The sequence below is a fragment of the Pezoporus wallicus genome, unplaced genomic scaffold (assembly GCF_028554395.1).
Source record: "Pezoporus wallicus isolate ANWC-B61680 ecotype Strahan unplaced genomic scaffold, APGP_CSIRO_Pwel_v1 contig_3817, whole genome shotgun sequence".
NCBI classification, from domain to species: Eukaryota; Metazoa; Chordata; class Aves; order Psittaciformes; family Psittacidae; genus Pezoporus; species Pezoporus wallicus.
In genome coordinates this window covers 3729704-3751448 of record NW_026635157.1, presented here as the reverse complement: position 1 = coordinate 3751448, position 21745 = coordinate 3729704, and the positions used below count along the sequence as shown (strand labels likewise).

Below are 21745 nucleotides of genomic sequence, written 5' to 3'. Positions count from 1 at the left end.
TCTCTGGGCAAAAGAAATCCCAACCTTTTTTAAGGTACCTGGGGTGGTGAGAGGGAAGGAGAAGGAAGAAATGGAAGAAAATGCCAGTTTTACCAATAGGTTCCCTTATTTTGAGAGAGATAAAAGGCTAGAAGTTCAGAAAATTGAAATAAAAACTAAGACATTTTTCAATTTAACAACCTAATTTACCTATTGTTAGGAAAGCAATGCCCAAGAGAAGACAGCACCTTTCGTTACATTGCCCTTACACATCACCCCAAGCACAATAAGGAATTTGCAGATAGAGACCAGTTCTTTAGTAAAAGCAACAGAAAACTCCACATGTTCAAGTAATTAAACACATGCCATCTACAGTAACAGTTTACACTGACAATAACAGCATTTAACAATTTTTTGTACACATCATAAGCGTTGCCTGTGATCTCTTCCAAACATATTAAGATTTCACTTCATAGAAATGGCCATTCAAATCTGAAAAGAATAATCTGGTCTCTGCATGGATTCTTAACACCCGGCACCACTCACTGGGAGTAAGCGAACAAGCTATCTGGCTAGGGTTTAAACTATGACACCATGTTTGTCATAGTTCAGTGCCACTGAGAAAGAAGACCACTCACACCCAACAGACTGCTCTTTACAGAAATTTTTACTGTTATTTTGCACAACACAGAGCACACACAATTTGTTGAATTGCTATCCTGCATCTAACCAAGCAACGCTGCAAGTAGAAATGCACTATCCTGAGGAGTTTCATTTGACTAGGCTACTCTGACTACTGTAGTACAAACTGAAAACAAGAGTGGCTGAAGAACACTTTACTGCATAAGCATGTGAAGGGGAAAAAAAAATTAAAAACGTCTGAAGATTGGGAAGATACCATCTTAAAAACACAGTGTTATTCAAAAGATATTTTTGGCTTAATAAACACGATCTTAAGAGCTGGTCTTCAATTTGTAGTACAAATTGTGCTACAAACTCCATCTCTAGAACATAACTAGATTTCAGCTACTTCTTGGGAAAGGATGTAGTATGTGTGTCCCCAGCAGAAAAGGAAAAAAAAAGAAAAAGAGAGCAAGCATATCACTGAGACTGACACACTCATCAGTGGTCATTTTCTCCTTTGGAAAGACTCCACGATGTATCAAAGTTCTCTTACAGGTATACCTTTATTAAACTGGTGACATAGTTGGGTTCACAAACCAAATATGAGATCAAAAGAAACAAACACGGAAGACTGGGTTTAAAGCTCTCCTATATCAAAGTCACAAATAGCACTCAAATTTAACTGATGTCTTACCATAAGAATAAGTCAGTCCCTTTAAAACTCTGCTTTCATCAAATGGAAAAAAAAAGTGTGTTTGTGGATGACTTTTTATTTAAAGAAAATTACAGTGGAACCTGCCAGTACAAGAGTAGATTGCATTTGGCTACCTTAAGGGGACATCCTCCTCATTCATTTCCACAGCTGCTGAAATTCCCTCAGTGCCCTGAGGGTCCCAGCTTTAAATGAGGGCAGCCAATGGCTGAAGGGTCAGTACTTCTGAAATGCATTTGCTCCCACTGCTCAGAAGGATGGCTGGACACAGTGACCTTCAGAACAGGGTTCAGCTTTTTTCCCAGGCATTGCGCAAGAAAAATAAACTTGAGATGGCAGGGAGCCTTGATAACTAGCTGAGGAAGCAGCCAGTGCCAATCCTAGTGCAAAAACACTACTCCAAGCCATAGTGTAATAACGTAATGATAAATTACAACAAAAAGCAAAGCAAAAGTAGTTTCACTTCTCTGATCTGCCAGCCATTTACTATTAACTAGTTTTTGTGCCTGCTTTTCAACACAGCTGAGGAAAGTCTGTATAGAGCAGAAATTATCACCCTGCATGTCTGTCACACACAGGCACAGACCTCTGGCCCTTTTATTATGACCACACACAGTTAAACAGTACTTTGAGTTATTTATAATTTTTTCATGTGTACTAGACCAATGCTGTCACTGAAGAACCAAGCTGATCTCCCTCAGTGTCCTCCACTGGTAAATGAACTTTAGTCCACTTTAGTCAACACAGCTATCAGAAGGTGGGGTCATCTTACAAACTGAAAATAAATTTAGAACTATAACAGATGACCAAAGCTAAAGTAGCAGTAAGTTTCCCACACCTTCAAAACAAAAAATATTAAATATTTAATGCTAACATACAGAAAGCAAAAATGAAAGCTGACTGTCGGAATTAGAATACAAAAATACAAGCAAATGCAAAAGTAAAAAAGTAGGTTCTGAGGCACTACAATAGAAAAATTAAAATTGGTCAATATAGGGCTGGTATGCCTAATTACCAAACTATCTGCAGGACCTTACCTTGTGAAAAGCAGTGCCTTAAGCGTTAGAAGATTGTTCTTTTGAAACGTAAAGAAAGCCCATGTAAAATGGTCACAAAATGAAAACTGTCTGCATTAAATACCGTTACACCATGGACTCTGCCAACCTAAATTTGCTGTGAATTTCCATTTCACTGGAACCCCGGCAATTTCACTGGTCACTTTTCTATTCCACAAGTTTGACTATTCAGATGTACTTAAATCCAATAGCTTCCCTTTTACAACTTGTTTAGAACTTTAACTGAAAGGTAAAATGCTTATTTAGGGTTACAAAGCAGGTTTTTTCTCATAGTAATTCCTATACAAGCAACATTTAGACCTACTTAATCAAGTATTCTGTACCATGTTAAAGACAGATTATGTATCAAGCCATCTTGGTTTATACAACAGAGCAGGAGCCCCTCTGTGCACAAGTATTCCCATCATGGCCTGGGCTGTCCAATTCTGCTCATTCCTGGTTGTACTTTGTTGCCTGCAAAGACCATCTCTGAACCTTCGCCAGTTTCTCCCAGTCACCCACACTATGAGAACTGTGAAAGATAAGTGCTTCCCTCCTCAATTAGAGGCACATGGAAAAACAAAAACAACTTTAAAAGACTCATATGCAAGACTTGCAGAAATGAGAAGAAAATAGGGCAAGACTACAATACCACTACAAAATGAAGCCCCCTGCCTTTACCTCTCCCACCCCTGCAACAAGTTCAAGAGCTGTTTTGAACAGAAGAAAGAGGCAGTGCTGCCCCTGAAAAGGCCTGGAGATAAAAGGGCTGGAGATAGAAGCATCAGTCCATGGAACACAATGGTAAAGAGCAAGCATGTATAAGGTATTTGGAAAGAGAAGGAGAAACACTGATTTGAGATGAGCATGTGAAAGAGAACAGAAACAGAACCTGATTGTGAACTTAACGGCCTAATAATTATACACAGAACAATTCCGCTAAAACTGTAAGATTGCTACACTGAAGACTACCAAAACAAAATAAAACGCCAGCATGACTGTATAAGTTCAATCTGATACCCTTCTGCCAAGCTCTCCTTCCCCTGTCATATGCTTTATGGCAGAGCTTTTAGTTTCAAGACCCCCTCCAACCCACCAAGGAGCCCCGTTTTACTTAAAGCTGTAGGTGAGAATGCACTGGAGATGAACTGGGGTTTAAGTGAAGATTACTTTTGTAATACACAGAAGTGGAGGCTGTGGAAACTGGAAGATGTGGGGTAAATGAAGCCATTTCATTGTTCTTCGTTTATGCTGCCTGTAGCCACAGATGAAAGCATCCCCACACAGCAGAGCTTAGCTCCTAAAAACAGTTGTGCAACCAAACTCAGGAGTAGGCTGGCATTGCTCAAAACTTTAATTTCAGTGAGAGCTCTGCAAAAACCTCAGAGAGGCATGCCCAGCACAGGCACAGGTTTCAAAGATTTCACATCATAAACATCAAGTTCCTAGCACACACAGAAGACTCAAACTTGCACAGATATCAATACTTTTATGAAGACAACATACACCTTTGAGAGACTGTCACACTTGCAGATTCCTGCCTACATATAACATTCAGAATAACCCACTATGTCTCCCATATGTAACCTGCAAGTCTGCCTCCTGGGTATTTCCCTCACCATCACGGCACTGAAAGTAAAAAAAGAACAACTTTATTCAGAGCCACAGAGCCTTTCCATCAGCAAAGATTAGCAGAAGAAAAATCAGGAACAGTAAGAAAAGGGAAAAGTATTTCACAACTGAAAACACACAAAAATATTTTGAAACCTTACAGCACTACTGGTGTTACTGTCCTTAACAGTTCTCTTTTCTGGCCTTCTCTTATAATACATAAATTACCAAACTCCAAAAGGAGTCTAATAACAAGGTTTATGCACCATGCTGTCATTCCAAGAGTTCTGAATTCTGTGCTGATAAACTAGAACTGCCGGTGTATCTCCAAGAGCCACTTCAACATCTCGTATCTCTGCACAACTACATATTTATTTTTCACTTTCAGCCTCTGAAGTGAGAAAGATGTTGGTAGGACACAACACAGATAAGCAACTTGGGTGTTGGAATTAAATGATCTCAAGGTCCTTTCCAACTTTAACTATTCCATGATTCTACAAACTTCGACTGCAGTCTGACTCTGTCTACAGTACTGGGTACACTAATAATGGAAAAATCCAGATTGTACATCAAAAGTTATTACTAGCTTGCTTATAGGTACTAACCAAATATGGACAGAGCGCAACTGTCCCTCAAGTAACTGAAATTAATTTCCAGAAGGAAATGCTACAGCAGATAAGTGAGTTCCTCCCCACTCCTTATCACCCTGCCCCAACGGTTCTGCTTGCATTGAACAATCTTCCGAAATTGTCAGTCTTTTTATCATTCAGACTAGGAAGGCAAGCACAGATGGATGTACTCACTCCAGATGAATAACAAAACCATGCAACTACAGTTGATCTGTAGGGATCAACTTCAGTGACAAGTGGTATGCTCCCTAAATCTTTGATCTCTATTTTGCAGCCAGAAAGAATACTTGTAATAAAGCTCAAATTAAAAGCTTATTTCAGTGACATTGTTATTTCAGTAATAGTAAATTGCCTTTGCAACAAGTGTCCAACAAGTGTCACTTCTTTTGTATTGAACTAAGAAGCAACAAACCTATGTTCTCACAAATGCTATTTCTTTGTTGCAACAGAAAGGGTTAGTGCCAAAAACTGCTTAAAAAAAAAAAGGAGTTTCAGAACAGAAAATAAACTTAGTTTTGCCAAGAACAGTCAACCATTGGCTAATACTGCACCTCCAGACTTCAACTGTTAGTTAAAGTTTTCTAGGATTCAATAACAGAAAGGTATGTGCATTGGGAAGGGCATGTTTACCTTTCAGTTGAGCTGGATGCCAGCCCATAATAATTTCACTTACTGGGATCCTAGCATATCAGACTGTTTAGATTTTCACATTCACAGCCAGTTGCCTGCTTCCCTCTACTTTTGAGTATGAGCTGAGTAAAAAAGCAAAATTATTTTATACAACCCAATCTCTATATGCTTTCCCCTGAAATGTCCTTCTGCCCGCAGCAGACTTTTTTTGGTATACTCAAGTACTGGAAATGAGATTCCAGCTTCCAGGGAACAGCATTTAAAAAACCCCACAGTGCACACAGCACAGCCTGATACTGAAATGATCTGGGGTTCATTACATTACAGGGGGTGAAAAAAAAACAACATATTTTACTCTGAAGAAGAACACTCACATCAGTGATGAGAGATCTCAGAGCCTCAAGGCAAAGAAAAGAGAGCTTTCTAAGCTTAGTATCTTGTAAAAGAAGAATTATTAACCTTTCAAGGTCTTACAGTAAATTAGATTAATCTCTGTCAGATTTCAGTCCACAAGTTCTTCCCAGTCTTCTCTCTATAGACAATTCCTTCTGCTCTGATTAGCTTTAGGTGTCTTATTTTACAAAAACATTTTAAAGGCCAATTCTTTTATCACACTGTGAATAGAGGCATCCACTCCAACTTCCTCTTGCATGCAGGCTGTTCAATTTTCCATTTACTGCTTTATGATTCTTCCCAATGCTGAAACTTTCAACTTTTACCATACTAACCAGCAAAACAAAAACCCAAGCAAGTGGGCAGCTGAACAGGACTGTGAAGAAACAGGCAATTTTCTTGCGCTGTTTGCTATCTCAGCTGAAGCGTGGGAGAAATGGCAAGGACTGAGAATACTCATTCCCTGGTTCAGTTCAGCGTATTTTGAGCTAACTTATCTGTTTTTATACAAACTAAGGTGAAGAAGTATTCATAGGCCCTCTATTAGAATACATGGGCTCTGCAATCTGGATATGGGGAACACAGACTATATAGGCAAGGATGCAGGAAGAATTACTTCAGTTACCACCCCTGTGTTGTGTTACAGAATTGGGTATAATGTCTTCATTAAAAAAATACAGAAAAACTGTAAGGCACTAACAACTAAGGAGTACTTAATAATGTGTTATCTGGAAAATGCAGCAGTTCAAGTTCTGTAAAATACAATCCAGTTACTTTTAAAATAAAATAAGGTTAAGACACCAGAACTCTAAGATTCTCATTAAGCAACTAAATAATAATTTGGGTAAGCCTAAAGATGTTATGTCTGTGCCCTCACAGATGCCAAACAACAAACCAACACTATATAACACCAAGTTTCCTAAAGTTGGGATACAATTTCAAATCACAGCTATGCTGATCTGACGAACTCCTCCCTTTCACATCCTCCCTTGCACTATTAATAACATTTTTCTGGATTTTCAGGAATTCACTTCAGGGATCTAAAACAGCAAAAAGTTTTTCTCTGTGTAGAAGAAGGGCAGGATTAGCTTTCAGCAGGAAGGGAACTCCCTGAAGAGGTTCACCACTAGGTGTAAAAAACAGAGCCAGACAAAAGAAGCAACGTTTGAGGCCTGGGAGAAGGGAAGAGGTGGGTCCATTCTTTTCAGCAGCCTACAACGATCAGATTAGTCTCACTGAAACTAGGCCTGATAAACAGAAAGGAAACTGGGATGTTCCTATGAAATACTCTAAAGTTTTGTTTGAATTCATGAGCAGTAATAATCCAACCTCTGTCCAGGCAGGTCTACAGGCACGAAGTGCACTCTGGAAAATGGTGCTTTGAATAAGTGGTATAGGGATATGCCCCTTTGGCTTCCACCAGCCTGAGAGAAACTTAGCAGTGATAGCTACTACAGCATGTAAAGATTCAGATATATTTTACGGAAAAACAATATGCTCCACTTCATTTAAGCTTTCTCCTCTTATTTCATTCCCAAATTGTAATCCAGAACTGGAATTATTTACTTGTTTGTTTGTTTAGCAAATCAATGTTTAATAAAATGCTGCTGCTTACATGATAAGAAAATACTAACTATAGTTCAGCAAAAACCAGACAAATAGTAGAGGGCAAAGCTTGTTTAGGAACAGCAGATAAGTGAAAGAATGCAGAAAAAGAACCTCCAAGAAATGCTGGAAAATGCACTTTGTACTGAGAAAGCCATATTCAAAGGTGAGAAAAGGAGAGGGGACAGAAACAACAGCTATGTCTATTTCACTTGCAAATTTTTAAGTTCTGTTGGACTGAGACTTTAGGTTCAGATTCTAAGACTACGTATAACTGAAGTTCTTGTGAAATAGGTAATGTAATAAATGGGTTATTAAAACAATCTCACTAGATATACCTTTTGCTGTCTTATGGGAAGAAGTTCTCAGGTTTTCACATGTAACAGAATGACTGAGGTAGAATGGGACCTCTGGAGACAGAGTCCAAAGCTAATTCAAAGCAGAGTCAGAGGAGACTCCTCAGGTCTACATCTGGCTGGTTTTCAGAATGCCTGTAGCCTCTCTGGGCAACTTGTGCCAGTGTTCAATCATCCTCACAGCAAAAAAGCCCAAACCAAATAGGCAAACAGACAAAACCAAAACAAACAACCAAACAAAAAACCACCCCAAGTCCTTTCTGATGTTTAAATGGTGTTTCATTTTGTGCTCATTCCCTCCAGGGCTCCTTTTTTTTTTTTTTAATTTTTTACTTATCCTCCCCACTCAGGTATAAGATGCCCCCTGAGCCTTCTCCAGGCCAGTTCACTGAGGCAAATCAGTGAACTGGCCTGTACCCTCCAATTTTCTTTATCACACCATGCAACACATTTCATGTTCCAGTCTATTCAGACTAACGACAAAGTTTACTTGGGTATTTCTACACCTGATGCCTGTCCAGCCCTCAAACCAACAACTCATGTTGAATAATAAAAGTATCTCAAAAGTTGCATTTTTTCACTACATAAAAGCATTATGAGCTCCAAAGAAACCACACTCACAAGAAGCATGTCTCTTAAAGAGCTGCAATACTGATGAGAGAAAAGTCAACACTATTCTAGCTTTTACTTTTCTTCTTAGTGCTCAAATAGTTCCAAGTTAGGAAAAATTATAACTTCCACATTTTAATCCAACACTAGAAAGCCCTTTTGCCAATGAAACAGTATTCACTAAGGAACAGGCATAGACAGTTGTGCCACAAAAACCCACACCATGAGCATAAACAAGCATACAGCAAAACTTAAGTACTGTACTGGTCCAACAGTACTTCTGCTTCTCTACCCTGAAACATGGCATTCGTAACCAATGGGATATCTTAACAAGTGCACTGAACACGTAAGACCAGGATTCCAATTTCCAGATGTCCAGATAGTTTAAAAAAAAAAAAAAAGCACACAAAATCTATCACAATCAGAAACAAAAGTTTTGGATTACTATTTCCAAACCCAGCCAATGTTGTTAATCTAACTTTTAGTAATATACTGAGTGTTTATGCTAAAATAGTAACAAATTCCAACATAACTGTTCCTTGCTCTTAAGAACTAATAGATATGTATTAAGAAACGTATGTTAGAATCATGGAATAGTTAGGGTTGGAAAGGACCTTAAGATCATCTAGTTCCAAACCTCACAAATTTATTTCATACATTCACTCAGTGTAGACAATCTGACCTGCCCTTAAACTGTAATATAAAATTCCTAAACTGCAAATTTTATGTGCGTTTTAACTTCCGAGTTCAGGTTCTCAGCTTTCAATTTAATTATCAGCATTCTATTCAATCTCTGTTTCATAAGACATTTTTTTAACAGTAAAAGCTAAAGAAGAAACTGAACCTACTGCATATTCACCACAATAAATGCATGCTGCTGGTAAGCAACTGCTTCATTGCAGTAAGCAACTTAAGGGGATGGCAGGAGGGGAAAACTATAAAACAAAACCAGCTGTGATCTCATTAGCCAAGCACATTATGTAAGACCTCATTAGCCACCAGTGAATAGACCCTATGGACACTGATGAAAAGGAAGTGATACAGATGCTGAATAACCATATAGCACCACAGCACACTGTCAACTTAGCAGTTAAAGTTCTGGAATGCAATTGGGCAAGAACTCCACTAATGCACACTGCAGAAAGCCCATTGTCAGGCTTCACAAATACAAAGCCCGCCTCCCCTAGTAACTGAGGTATGAACAGGAGTTTGACTATGAACACATACAACAGGGAAAAGGATGGGGCGAGTGTTACACGGAACTGAAATTCCAAAACAGTTCAGCTTCTTTCCCTAAATACATTTTACGTTACTAACATTCACTACTTCAATAAATCTGAACAGAATTTTATTTCTGGCTATTAACACAGGCTTCATATTGATTTCTTGATTTTAGTGTGTCTCTTTGGTTTGTAAAATATTTAACCACTTCACATTTTTTGTAGGAAGTTCTGAAAAAAAAAAAAAAAGGGCCGTGATTATACAAAGTGTAATAAACTTTGGTAGTTCCAGCTGACTTCAGGGGATTTTGCCGCTTTTCCATCAGCTTTGCCAAATGAAAGACAAGAAGCACTGACATGTACAAACCTTCATTGGCAGCCTGTAACTTAAGTGATCATTAGCTACTACAGCCTCACTTAGAAGGACTCTCAATCAGGTGAGCAAAAATTTCCTAGATAAAGTTGTTACAACATTTTAAGCAATTTTTCAAGATGTTCCAGTATTTTAAGCCAGTGAAGTCTTTGGCTGGGCCAATTTGAAACAATCACGCAGCTTTTAAAGATAAAAATATTCTCAGCTTTCTCCTCTTTCTTCACCTTCTCATTAAGTAGTTCACATTTGAATATTACTACTATCAGTTTAATGCTGCAATAAATGGAGAGGCCATTTCCGTTAGAAGTTTTGTCTTCTTGTTCTTAGCTACCTGAAAGGTATAACTTAACTGTTAAGAAAGAATTTCTGTATTTAATGCCCAGTTCAAATTCCAGCATTCCAGTTGCTACTGAAGCTACAAATAAGCCCATATATTGTTAACAAAATACTTCTTTTCAGCTCCATGCTTCTCCTCTCCCCCCCTCTAAAAAAATAGAAAAAAAGGTGAATGAACCCGACAGTTTGGTTCAAGTTCTGTACAGACTATTTCCCCTTTTCCTTCCAAAGCAAGATAGTTTCTCAGTCATCCAGATCCACTGATAATACTGTTTTGTGTTTTGTACAAAATGCCATTAACAAACTGATATTACAATGCAGCTATGACATAAATCACCTATCAACAAAGGTATTTTTTGCACTATTAGTCCAAAGTTGAACACGCGTAAAAAGAATACTTTACACAAACTTAAACATGTAACATGATTCCTGAGAATATATGTGAAAAAAAGCCCTAACATCTCCCTTTCAAACAAGTTATGAAAACTTCTGCAGGGTGATGTGAAAAGAGTTCCAGAGACGGGCACATGACAATGACCAGAACTAATAGAAATTATTTTTTCAATAGTGTAAATCTAGTTAATGTAACTCCCTTACACTAGTCTCCAGGAGATACATCTTATACCTTGGGCACACATCCATTCGGTTAAAGGGGCAAGAGTACCTGCTCTGAAAAGACAAAAGAAAACAGGCATACTATACAGATTATATAAACAATAGAAACCACAAATGTTTAAGTGATAAATTAAGATTTTATCAAACAAGTGTCACAAAATTACAAGTCTAACCTCATGTTCTGGAGAATGAAGACGTAGATAAGTATTACTCATCAGCATTTGTAAATACTTGAAGACATTTATATAGATAATAAACAAACTTTGAAAATTTCCTTTTTCCCCACTCTGGAAAGGATATCAAATATCCCAGGTGAGAATCTACACCTAGCTACAAGAACCATGCTGAGCTATGATGAACATAGAAAACCATCACCCAGCAGGCTGTGATGAAATTTCCTCTCTTTCTCCAAGAGGTTAGAATGACATCAAGCAAAGAAGAGCACAAACATTCACATTTCACTCTGAAGATGTGCATGTACCAATGGTCCAAAGCTACACAGGGATTTCCTCCAGGTCCTGAGAGGACATAGTATCTGAGAAGCCAACATCACTTCTTGCACTGTTACACTCCCTGTTTTCATTGTCCCCCACCTCTGCAAAAATAAATAAAAAAAAAAAAAGGAAAATAAAAAAAAAAGAAGTGGAAATACAACTAGAACTATAGGGGAGAAAGGAGGAAATTTAAAGACAAAAACTCGTGTTCAAAACTTATCTTCTCCATGAAACAGCAGATAAAGGCCATCAACTAAGCTGAATTAAAAAAAAACAAACAAACAAAAATCCCAAACCAAAACAACACTGGGAAAAAAGCTCTTTAACATTTATTTTGGAAAACAAGTGAAGTGTTACAAAATCATAAAAAGCCTCTGTAGTTTCAGGAGAACTAAAGAAGGTTTGACTTCCAAAAGTAAAAGAGGTTATCCTCACAGAATTTCACTCTGAAAAACTGAAGCACTTAGTCATTATCCATTTCCACATAAATAGATCTAGCCTTGAAAAGTAGAGATGCATGACCTAATATCAAATGTTACTGGTACATCTCTGGGTGAAACAACTTCAGTTTATATCATGCTATTCATTCAAAGCAGGTTTAAAAGATTAAACTGAGGTACCTGCTCAGTGAAGCGCTAGTTTAAGTTAGGGTAGTACAAAACTATACCCTTTTGGCCAGGGAGAAACTTCAGCAGCCATGAACAGATAGATCACTGGAAACTTAGAAGAGATGGATTACATAATATTTTTTTTGTGATTGAGGAAAGTCCCTTATCAAAGGAGAAAAATATTAGATATACTTTGTACCTGAAAGATATTAGATTCTGCAGCTAACATTTTCAGGGTAATTAAAGTGCAAAGAATAAACAACATCTGGTTAGAATGCATGCCATCCCTTAGGAATTTACCGTATTATTTGGTACTTCTATATAAATTCAATACAAAAAGTAAACCCTGAAAATTAGAATTGCTGCATTCTATGTCTTTTTCACTAAACTGTCAGAGATGTATAATATGGCAAAATGAGAAACAGAAATACTGCTTTGGTTTAATGTTAATGACAGATTATTTTTAAACAAAGAAAATTGCAGGTTGGGGGGAAACACCTATTCATCAGTGCACTTGCCTACACCACTTGCACTATTAGGCAGCTACTGCCCTTCATGTAGAAAAGGACGCAGTTCTCTTGTTAAATGATCATTCCAGTTTATATGCCACAATTTTTGCTTTGAAATCCATTTTGACATCTTCAGCAGGAAATGTTTATAGCAGCCTTTAATACCTGAAGTCACACTGGTAGCACTTCCTGCTAAGGAACTCGTTGTGTAAGGACATCAAAAGATGCAAGTAAGCTACTCGTCCTAAGAGCAAGAGGAAGAAAGATAAAGGAGGCTTATCAGATTAAGAACATTCCACCTAATTGGCATAGGACCTCACATTAAGAATCCACCTCTTTCAAGACCACAGAACATTCGCCATAAGACGATGACAATTGCTGATACCACAGTGAAGATGCTATGTTTACACATAGAGGTTTGTCACAGTGAGCAGCGAGTTACACCACTTTGCCATAGTACATGCTACAGAAGTTCAATACTGAACAATCTACACTGCACCCGATAGTGTGACTCATAAATGTCCTCCAGTCACACTGGTTTTCGGGGTGGGAGGCATGGAGCAGGTTGCCAGTGACTGCAAGAGCAGACAGAAAGCAGTGATTTGTATGCACATGCACATGGACAATCTCAGTTTAAATAATTTTCCAGCATCCTTTTTGAAAGACAGTGCAATTACACAAAAATTGTTAACCAGCTCAAAAAAAACCCAAACCCCAAACCCTCCAGTTTGTTGAATCAGTGCAAGTTTTAAATGGTATCAGAAGTGATAGGGCTCTGACTCACATTTACAGAGAAAAAAGCTGCACTGCATCAGCCCTTCCGGCATCCCACCATCTGCTCCAACCTTCTTCCAGAACCACTCACCCTGCAACTGAGTTGGATAGAAGAAAACATGACTGTGCCCGAGTCAATTCAGTTCAGTTGGCATCTTCACTTAAACCCACCTTTTATGGGAAGTTTAATTTGCCTGCCTGACCTGAAGCAGCTCAGGTGCAGACATGTTCTCTCGTGCTACCTGCACCATGAGGTCCAAGAAAAAGGGAGCTGGCACACAGAAGCAGCGTTAACTCACAGTAGTAATGCAGCCAAACTCATCTACCACTGCTCTGGAACCTGTGAAGCTTGTGCATTCATCTAAGATTTGCCATTTAACATCAAGATGTTTGTTTTACATATCCTGCTGTGTTAAATATGTCATTCAGCCTCCATTTTGCTTTACTGTAACCTACAAAAATAGGACTCCAGATGACCATGGAAATAAAGGGTTCTTTTCTCTTTTGACTATGCATACCTAGCTGCATAAAAGCAGTACGAAGTGCCTTAGTTTTGCCTCTCTATTGCACCAATAAAGGACTTAAATTATGTAAATACAGCGGTTGAACTGGCTAAGTACAGCAGTGAGATCTGCCCTTCAGTTATGGATGCTGTCTTTGCTCTGGGGAAAGGAATTTGTTTTCCAAGCTTTCATGCAGCTACTTTACATGAGCACTGAATAGTTTAAAAAATATATATGTCTGTGTAATGAGGCAAGGCAAAGGAAAAAAAGGAAGTGCAACACAAAGCCAAATTTGCAAGAAAAAAAGAAAAAAGGCTGAATATCATAGGGTTAGAGTTAGGAAATATATTTCCAAAATAAAATAACATACCCAAATTTTAAAGACAAAGTAAATAATTTGCAGTGCCTCATCTTGAGCATTTTGAAATAGGCATTTTTAAGAATACCTCAAGCACAGCATCCCTCTTGGGACCCAGAAGTTCTTGCAATAATTCATGTTACGTTTAATAGATAAGTTACAGAAATAAAACTGTTTGTTACTTCCATTCTCTACCTCTGGAAAAGCAGGGAGGCAGGAATTATAAATATTTTACCAGCTTGAAAGCTCCTAGATTGTTGTTTTCTTTTAAGCAAATTCTGGCTTACCTCTTCAAAAATGAAAATAACAGTGAAATGACAAAAGGGAGAAATGGTGATGTATTTGGAGTATATGAGAGATAAAAGTCAACAGAGAGAAAGGAATAAAACCAACCAACAGTAGGTACTGGGAAAAGTAGGCAGGAAAAAGCACAGGAGTATAAATACAAAAGACTGCAAAGGCATGGTTCAATGTCAAAAGCTATACAGGTCAAGATGTATGACATATGTTTGCTTTTGGAGAACTAGGGTTTGTTGACTCAGAGACGTGTATTTCTCCCCTGGACAGGATTCCATAGCACCTGAGATGTAGCTCTGGATGAACGGGTGTCAACAGTAAAATAAAAGGAGGGTCGGGGCGAAATCATGTTGGAAGAATGAATGAAGCCAAAAGAGTAAAAGACAACTGTTTATGTTAGCATGATGCTTCCCCAGGAATTAGCTGTCAAAGTCCTATCCTTCCTACACCCCCACTTCACAGGCTGCAACCGGGGAATGACTGGGAATGTGATGAGTACCTATCTTCCAGTTTCCGAATGTGATACCTATCTTCCAGTTTCCAAAACCAAAGGAACAAAATCATTTATTTCACCTGTAGCAAAAAGACCAAACAATTGCAAGAGCATACAGGGTGTCTTTCCTCTTCAATGACAGTTTGAGCTTACAGTTCAGACACTCCACATGCCCATTTAAAAATCACTTTGACCCACCTGTACACAAACAACTGAAACACATTTCTGTCATTCTGGTGGTTAACGAGGAGCACCATAACCAAGTCAGCCAAATAATGGAAGTGACACTAACTCCTCGAGATGCCATCAACTGATCAATAAATAGTAACTTTAGATTATCACTTGGAAACTGCTTCAAAAGAACGCTTTTTAGTCAGAGATTACCTGTTTTCATTCTAAATCCCTTTTCATTGTAAAATCAACAACCTTCTGCAGTCCAAACATCACAAATGTGCTCAACACCATTCTCATAGTCTTAGGGTTTGTTTTTTTAATTAGCCTCCAGAGGATGAGTAATAATTTTCCAGTGTAAGTGCTTTTTAAAAAACAAAGTCTACCTTATTATTATAAAAATAAATTATCATTGCCACCCTCTACTTTGATTTTCCTTAAAAGGAGAGTGCAAGTGATACAAGAATGACTCAAGACCAGCAAACACACACACACAGAGAATTTATATAGTTACATAAAGCTGAAGATTTTTCCCTGCTTCAAGACTGCCAGTTAGAATAAGCACCAATTATATATAAAAAAATGCTGCAGCTTGACTAAAGATGTCGTCCATCACTCCAAATAAGCTCAAAGACATGACAGAAGCTGTAGTGTTCAACTTTGGTAGGTACACATAACTCACAGTAGTAATGAAATTGGAAGGTGATGAACTGCTAGAAGCTCATCCTGCTTTAGCAGTTCTGAATCATGCAGCTGCAGAGAATATTTCTCTCTGAAGCAACCAAGTGTTAAGACATCTAAATAAGCTATAAACTGTAGCTTAATAAATAAGTTTCACAATCATGATTATAAAACATTACAGTTTTGATCCCACATTTACACTGTGGTATTTGCAGGCAGTCCAGCACTTCCCTTCAGAGGCTCTGCTGAAGGTGATGAGGCTGCACAGAGATGCAGATATCTGCTCCCACCCAAAAGCTTTCCAAAATTAAGCCTAATCATGACACACAGAATAGAGTAGTATTGCATCAGGACTGCGTGCTATCAGGTTACACCTTTAACACCCCTTTAAAACCAGGAAAGTAAACACATTTGCAGTATATGGATATCATATTGACTGTTATTCAGCTACTCAAAGCATATTCAAGCAGCTTTGTAATGTCTGCATAAGATTTACAATTAAAGCATCACGCTAAAGTAACCTGAAGCCCACTGAAGACAATTCATTTGCCGAGCTCACAGATATATTCAGCAACTGGTCACCTGCTGAGCATTTTTACCTTTACTACTATCAGTATGTTAACATGGTCTGCATTTAACTGGTGCAATTTATGGTTTGCTAACATCACTGGCATCTTCCTGGAAGACACCAAGTAACGAATGACTTTCGTCATTCAACTGTATCACTCATCAAAGTGAACATAATTTCTGAAAGCAGCACTGAAGCTTACTTATACATAATAGTTTCTAGTCAAGAAAATAGTAAGAGCTGTTAATACATAATTTGAAGATTTTTTTTCCTGCCACAAGCCAAGCTACTATAGTTTAGAACAGGTAAAACAGCATTAACACTTTAAAAATAATTCAATTATTACTACAGCCAGTGTTTTTGCAGTGTGAGCATCTGGGAACTCTTTAAAAAAAGTAAGTCGAAGCATATTGTCCATATCATGTGCCTAATTCTTTCTTGCCATACATATTTCATTTAGCCATTCCAACATAAGTGCAAAAATCAGTATATCTGATCTGCTGTCACCGTGTGTCCACTTTATATAAATGAAAAGGACTCCAGAAGATTCAGAGCAACAGAGAAAAAAGCCCTAGGAGGACATCAAAAGCTTGCTTAAAGAAAAACCCAAACTTCCAAAACTGATACAACTTAAACTAAGACCAAACTCACATACAAGTTATAATCACAAACAGAAAGTAATGCTGTTACCTAGCGGTGGAAAGCTAGGTATATGCAAAACTGCACATGCTAGGTATATGCTCTTGGTTTTGGCTTTAGTTTTTTATTGGGTTTTGGTTTTCATTTTCAGTTAAAATCATGCCTAACCCATGAACTGATGAAAGATACTGCTTTCCTTGCATTTTCTGTTACAAAAGATTACAAAAGTATTTTTGCACCTGCCAGTTTTGATTCTCAGCAGAGTAACTCACAGACAAGAAGGTACATAACTTCCTGACCATCCCAAACCTGCTGTTTTACACTCTTCTTGCAACATCAGCAAGAGCTGGAAACCTGTGGCATGAAAACCCTACAACCTTAATCCACAAACATCAGTTTTCCACAGTGTGATAACCAAAACTGGATCCTATGCCCCCAGCATCTTATCAGGTAATATTTTCAATTATATAAACCAACATTAGCTGAATTCAGTCAGCATTCTCCATGATATCTGGCTAAACATGATTAGTTTCCTTTCAGTCAGAAAACAGGTAACTAGAGAAAGATAAGGAAGATACAAAGACTTTAATGTCACTTACTCAAATGCAAAGAAGAGTCCACTGGTGACCAAGATGAGAACAAGAGTCAGATAGAAGACTCCAGTCTGTCGAGCCATCATTATCCTCCCATTGCAGAAGAATTTGTTTCTTCCAGGAAAAACCTCCCATTTTCTCTTGGGAACCGATTTCTTTTTCTTATGGGGAGACTCCATGGGAGACGAAGAGCTGTGTGTGCTGATCTGACTGTATTCACAGTCTTTCATGGGCCCACTACTACCTCCAGGTGTCATCAAGGGAGAGTAAAATGTGGGGAGAACCCCACCAAAAATATATACAATATATAAATGTGTGCAAACAGTCTTCCGACCAAGACAGCCCTCTCCACCAGCCCCAGTTAATTAAAAAAAGCAAATAAAAAGATGAAAAAAGAGTCTCTACCAGGCTAGCAATAGGTGTATCATGCAAACACCACTTAACTCCTCAGAAACCAAAGCTGTCACATCAGAAACGCTTGACAGGGATCCTTCCTTCAGCTTCCTCCATCAGTTACAAAACCACCATGTAAGACAATCCTTTTTAAAACAACTTATCACAAAACAAGAAAAAGGAAATTAAAAAAAAAAAGAATTATAAAGCAGTTAGTCTGTCCAAAAAAAAAAAATTAGTCTTTTTTTTTTCAAGTTTATTTTCAAATGGGAAGATTGTTCTTTCCTTCCCACGCGCACCCTGAGAGAGCTCTCCGAGGGTCAGAAGGTTGGTCAAGGCAAGGTTTAGCAATCGAGTTTAGCATTCATAGAGATTTGTTATAATCCTCCTTCGCGCAGCAGATTTCACTGCTAAAAATGACCATTCCTAAAACGTTCCCTCAAGAAAGGCGCGGAACAGATCAGTAAGGAGGAGGAAAAAACGAAGGGGGGGGAGAAAGGAGCCAGGCTGCAACTCCAGCTTCCGAGACACTTCAAGCGCTCTTCTCCCTGCCGCCGCAGTTAGTCCAGGGCGAAGCGGCCGCTGCTCGCCGCAGAGCCGGGGTCGCGGGTCTCCCCGCCGCGGGCCCGCCTCCCGTCACAGCTCCGCCGCAGGGAAGTCTCCCGAACCCGAGGCAGCGCGGGGCAGAGCCGGTCCCCGACAGACACAGCGCCCGGAAAGCAGGTCCTCATCCTCTGCCCCCTCCCCGCAGAGCCGCTCCCCCGCCTCACGCTCCGCGCCGCCGCGCTTAACCCCCGCCTCCCCTACACAACAGGTCCCAGCCGCCGCCTCATGCTCCCCAGCGCCTCATCCCCTCGGAGCGGGCGGCCGTGCGGAAGGGACGTTGGGGAACGGAGAGGACAGGGAGGCTTCGCAGCCGGTGGGAGATCTCTGCGGAACTTCTCCCGCCCGTCACCATCCTCGCCTCCCGCCTCACGGCCGCCGCGGGCGCTCGCACGCTGCGGCAGCGCAGGCTCTCGCTCACGGCCCGCGGCGGTGCCGGGTCCCCCCCCGCATCCTGCCCCCGCCCCGGGGCACAGGAGCGGCTTCCCGCCGGCGTCTCTGGTTCGGCTGGGCTTTCGGCCGGAGCAAGGTGAGGAAAACGCCCGGCTCCCCTCCGCTAGCTGGAGAGCGGCGGCTTTCTCTCCCCGCTTTCTCCACAGTCTCTATCCAGGCTTCTCCCCAGCAGCCAGACCCAGAATCAGCAGCTGCCGCCTCCTCATCTTCAGGGAGAGGCGGCAACCACCGCAGCGGCGGCCGCCCGCGGGAGGAGGCGGCGAGGGACGGGACCACACAGGCGGACACCCCCTGCCGCGGTCGGTCCGTCAGTCAGCTGCTTCCTGCCGAGGGGGCAGGCAGGTCACCCGCACCAGCAGCGCTGGGGACGCCGCGCCGTCGATGCAGCCGAGCCCAGCCCTCCCTCCGGCTGGTGGAGCGTGGCGACAGCACTAACTGTCCCCCATCGCCGCCTCCGCCACTGGGGTAGCGGCCAGCCGTGCGGATACAGGAGTCCGGGCCGGGCGCGGTGCCTGCGCTGGAGACCCGCTCCCGCCGCCTGAGCCCTCGCCGCCCCCGGCACGCGCGCACACAGGCGCGAGCGATGCCTGCCGTCAGCCCCGGGCGGAGCCGACCCGTCCTGGTACTCGCCCGCGCGACACGACCTAGCGGGACCGGCCTCCCTCCCCGTGCTGGCTCGGCCGCGGACGCTCGGGGAGCCCCCCTCCGCCTGCTGGGAGTTGTAGTTTCGCTCGGCAGCTTCCGTGAAGGCGCTCCGGAGGCGGGAGGACCGTAGGAGGGACTACAAGCCCCAGCATGCCTTGCGAGCGGCCCCGGCGGGAGGGGGTGGTGCGGGAGCGCCGGCAGGGCCCGGGGTGAGGTGAACGCAGAACCGGCGGGCTTGCCGCGAAGGCGGCAATACCTGCTTCAGCGGGCCCGAGGTGTCTGAGCCGGGACCCGCCGTACCCCGAGACGGCCCTGCCGTTCCCTCCCACCTGCCCCCGCGGGCTGGGACGGCCGCGGCCGCAGCTTGTGTGTCTGTTAGGCCTGAGGCTACAGCCCCCGATCCATGCAGCCAGGCGGTGCGTTGTCCTCCGCTGCTCCCTGGTCAGCCATCGAAACCACATGTGCCTGTCTCACTCACCCAAAGCCCTCGGCTGCACTGGTGAGATGGCCACCAGGCGGATGTCCCTACTAATGCCCGTACACGCAAACGTTCCACTGCTTTAGCAGTGGCATGCTCGGTTACAGGCTTGTCCACCAACACCGGTGTGTTTGTACGGACCTGTACTCTGTCCTGACTTCATGAGGCACAGGCCAGAAAGGTACAAGCCGCTAAGGAAAAGCTTTTCAGAAACGCAGTCCTGCACTAAGCCGTTATTGCACAGTATTATCCTGGTGAAGAATGGCACTGGTGGCAGGAAGCCCAGGGAGGGAGGCTTCCCACAGCTACTCTCAAAGCTGCTTGCTGTTCTTTCTGCCTACTATGGTGTCCCTGTGCATTCAAAGAGGTCAAGCTGGTGAAGGGTCTAGAGCACAAGTCCTGTGAGAAGCAGCTGATGGAACTGGGATTGTTTAGGCTGGAGAAAAGGAGGCTCAGGGGAGACCTTATCACTCTCTACTACCTAAAAGGAGGTTGTATGAGGGGAGGGTCGATCTCTTCTCCCACATAACAAGAGATAGGATCAGAGGAAATGGCCTAAAGTTGTGCCAGGGAAGGTTTAGACTGGATGTCCAATCCAAAGGGCATCCCAAAAGGGCTGTTAAGCATTGCAACAGGTTGCCCAGGGAAGTGACTGAGTCACCATCCCTGGAGGTATTTAAAAGATGTGTAGATAATGTCACTTAGGAACATGGTTCAGTAGTGAACCTAGCAGTGCTGGGTTTACAATTGGATTTGGTCTTAAAAGGTCTTTTCCAACCTAAATGATTCTGTGTACTGCTGGAGATAAGCAGCCATGCACAGCTCTAACAAGGCGTTTACTTTGGCACATCTTTTAGGAAGGTTTTCAGTTTAAACCAACAAAGGATGGACTAATTTGGGACATGCAGTAGAATTGAATCCTCAGTTCAAAAAACCCCAAAGCATACTGAAGAAATTTCTGGAAGAAGTTTAGATATATATTACAGTCAGCCCACATTTCTCACAGTTGAATGTTGTCCTAGCAGAGACACCAGAAACAGTGTGAGGATGCAACTGAGCTCTCATACATAGGCAATATGTGTTCCATTTTCATAATTCCATTTCTAATTTTGGAAGGGAATATTTATCCCTTTAATTTAGTATGACAAGCTAATTATTTATCCCTAAACAGTGCCTGATAACAAAGTAACCATGAAACAGATTGACCATCACTGGATACTCCCCTTCCTTGGAGGAAATTAATTACTTTGGTAACCAAATTATACAGAGAAGACTGGTAGACACTCCTGGTGAGCCTACAATCCGTATTATTGATACACAAGAATCGTTTGGAAAACATTATTGCCTCATGGGAAAAAAAAGAGGGGTGCCTCCCTCTGCAAGGTATAAAGGAGTAGTCCTTTGGCAAGTGGGCAGCAGAATGTAAAACCAGTTTCCTATACCATCTCTCATGCAGATGCATTGGCTTACATTTCCCCCCACATGTAATAGATGCTGCTGCATTATTCCTTCCCTCGTGTAGTACCTGTTGCCAACAGTTTGCCTGCTGTCTCATAACTCAGATATCACAGTATTTTTTGTTCTTTGAAATGTTCTTTATAAACAGCTAATAACTTTTAATTCTATCTTCCTTAACCCAGCGTCAGTATGTGCCAGCAGAAGGCTGCTGACAAATTTCGTGGTTCACTGACAAGCATTTTTAGTCTTCACTAGGCTTTTATTAGCATACTGCCTTCAG

At 41.3% G+C, this 21745-nt stretch overlaps 2 protein-coding genes across 7 annotated transcripts in view; one reads left to right on the top strand and one right to left on the bottom strand.

Moving 5' to 3' along the window:
* The window catches only part of ZDHHC14 (zinc finger DHHC-type palmitoyltransferase 14), a 124466-nt gene that overhangs the window by 84422 nt on the left and 18299 nt on the right, over nt 1–21745 (bottom strand). For 5 of the 6 annotated variants that reach the window (XM_057406477.1, XM_057406491.1, XM_057406508.1 and 2 more), the window contains exon 1: nt 17442–18300. The exons of the other annotated variant lie outside the window; for it this stretch is intronic. In XM_057406477.1, coding sequence (XP_057262460.1) covers nt 17442–17692 — 251 coding nt within the window. In that variant the 5' untranslated portion in view covers nt 17693–18300. Of the gene's footprint in view, nt 1–17441; nt 18301–21745 lie in introns of those variants that run through there. 6 annotated transcript variants of the gene reach the window in all.
* Nucleotides 18517–21745, top strand: part of TMEM242 (transmembrane protein 242) — a 40460-nt gene continuing 37231 nt past the window's right edge. Inside the window, exon 1 of the mRNA XM_057406531.1 lies at nt 18517–18960. Within this exon, the coding sequence (XP_057262514.1) occupies nt 18660–18960 (301 nt within the window). The 5' untranslated portion in view covers nt 18517–18659. The remainder of the gene's footprint in view (nt 18961–21745) is intronic.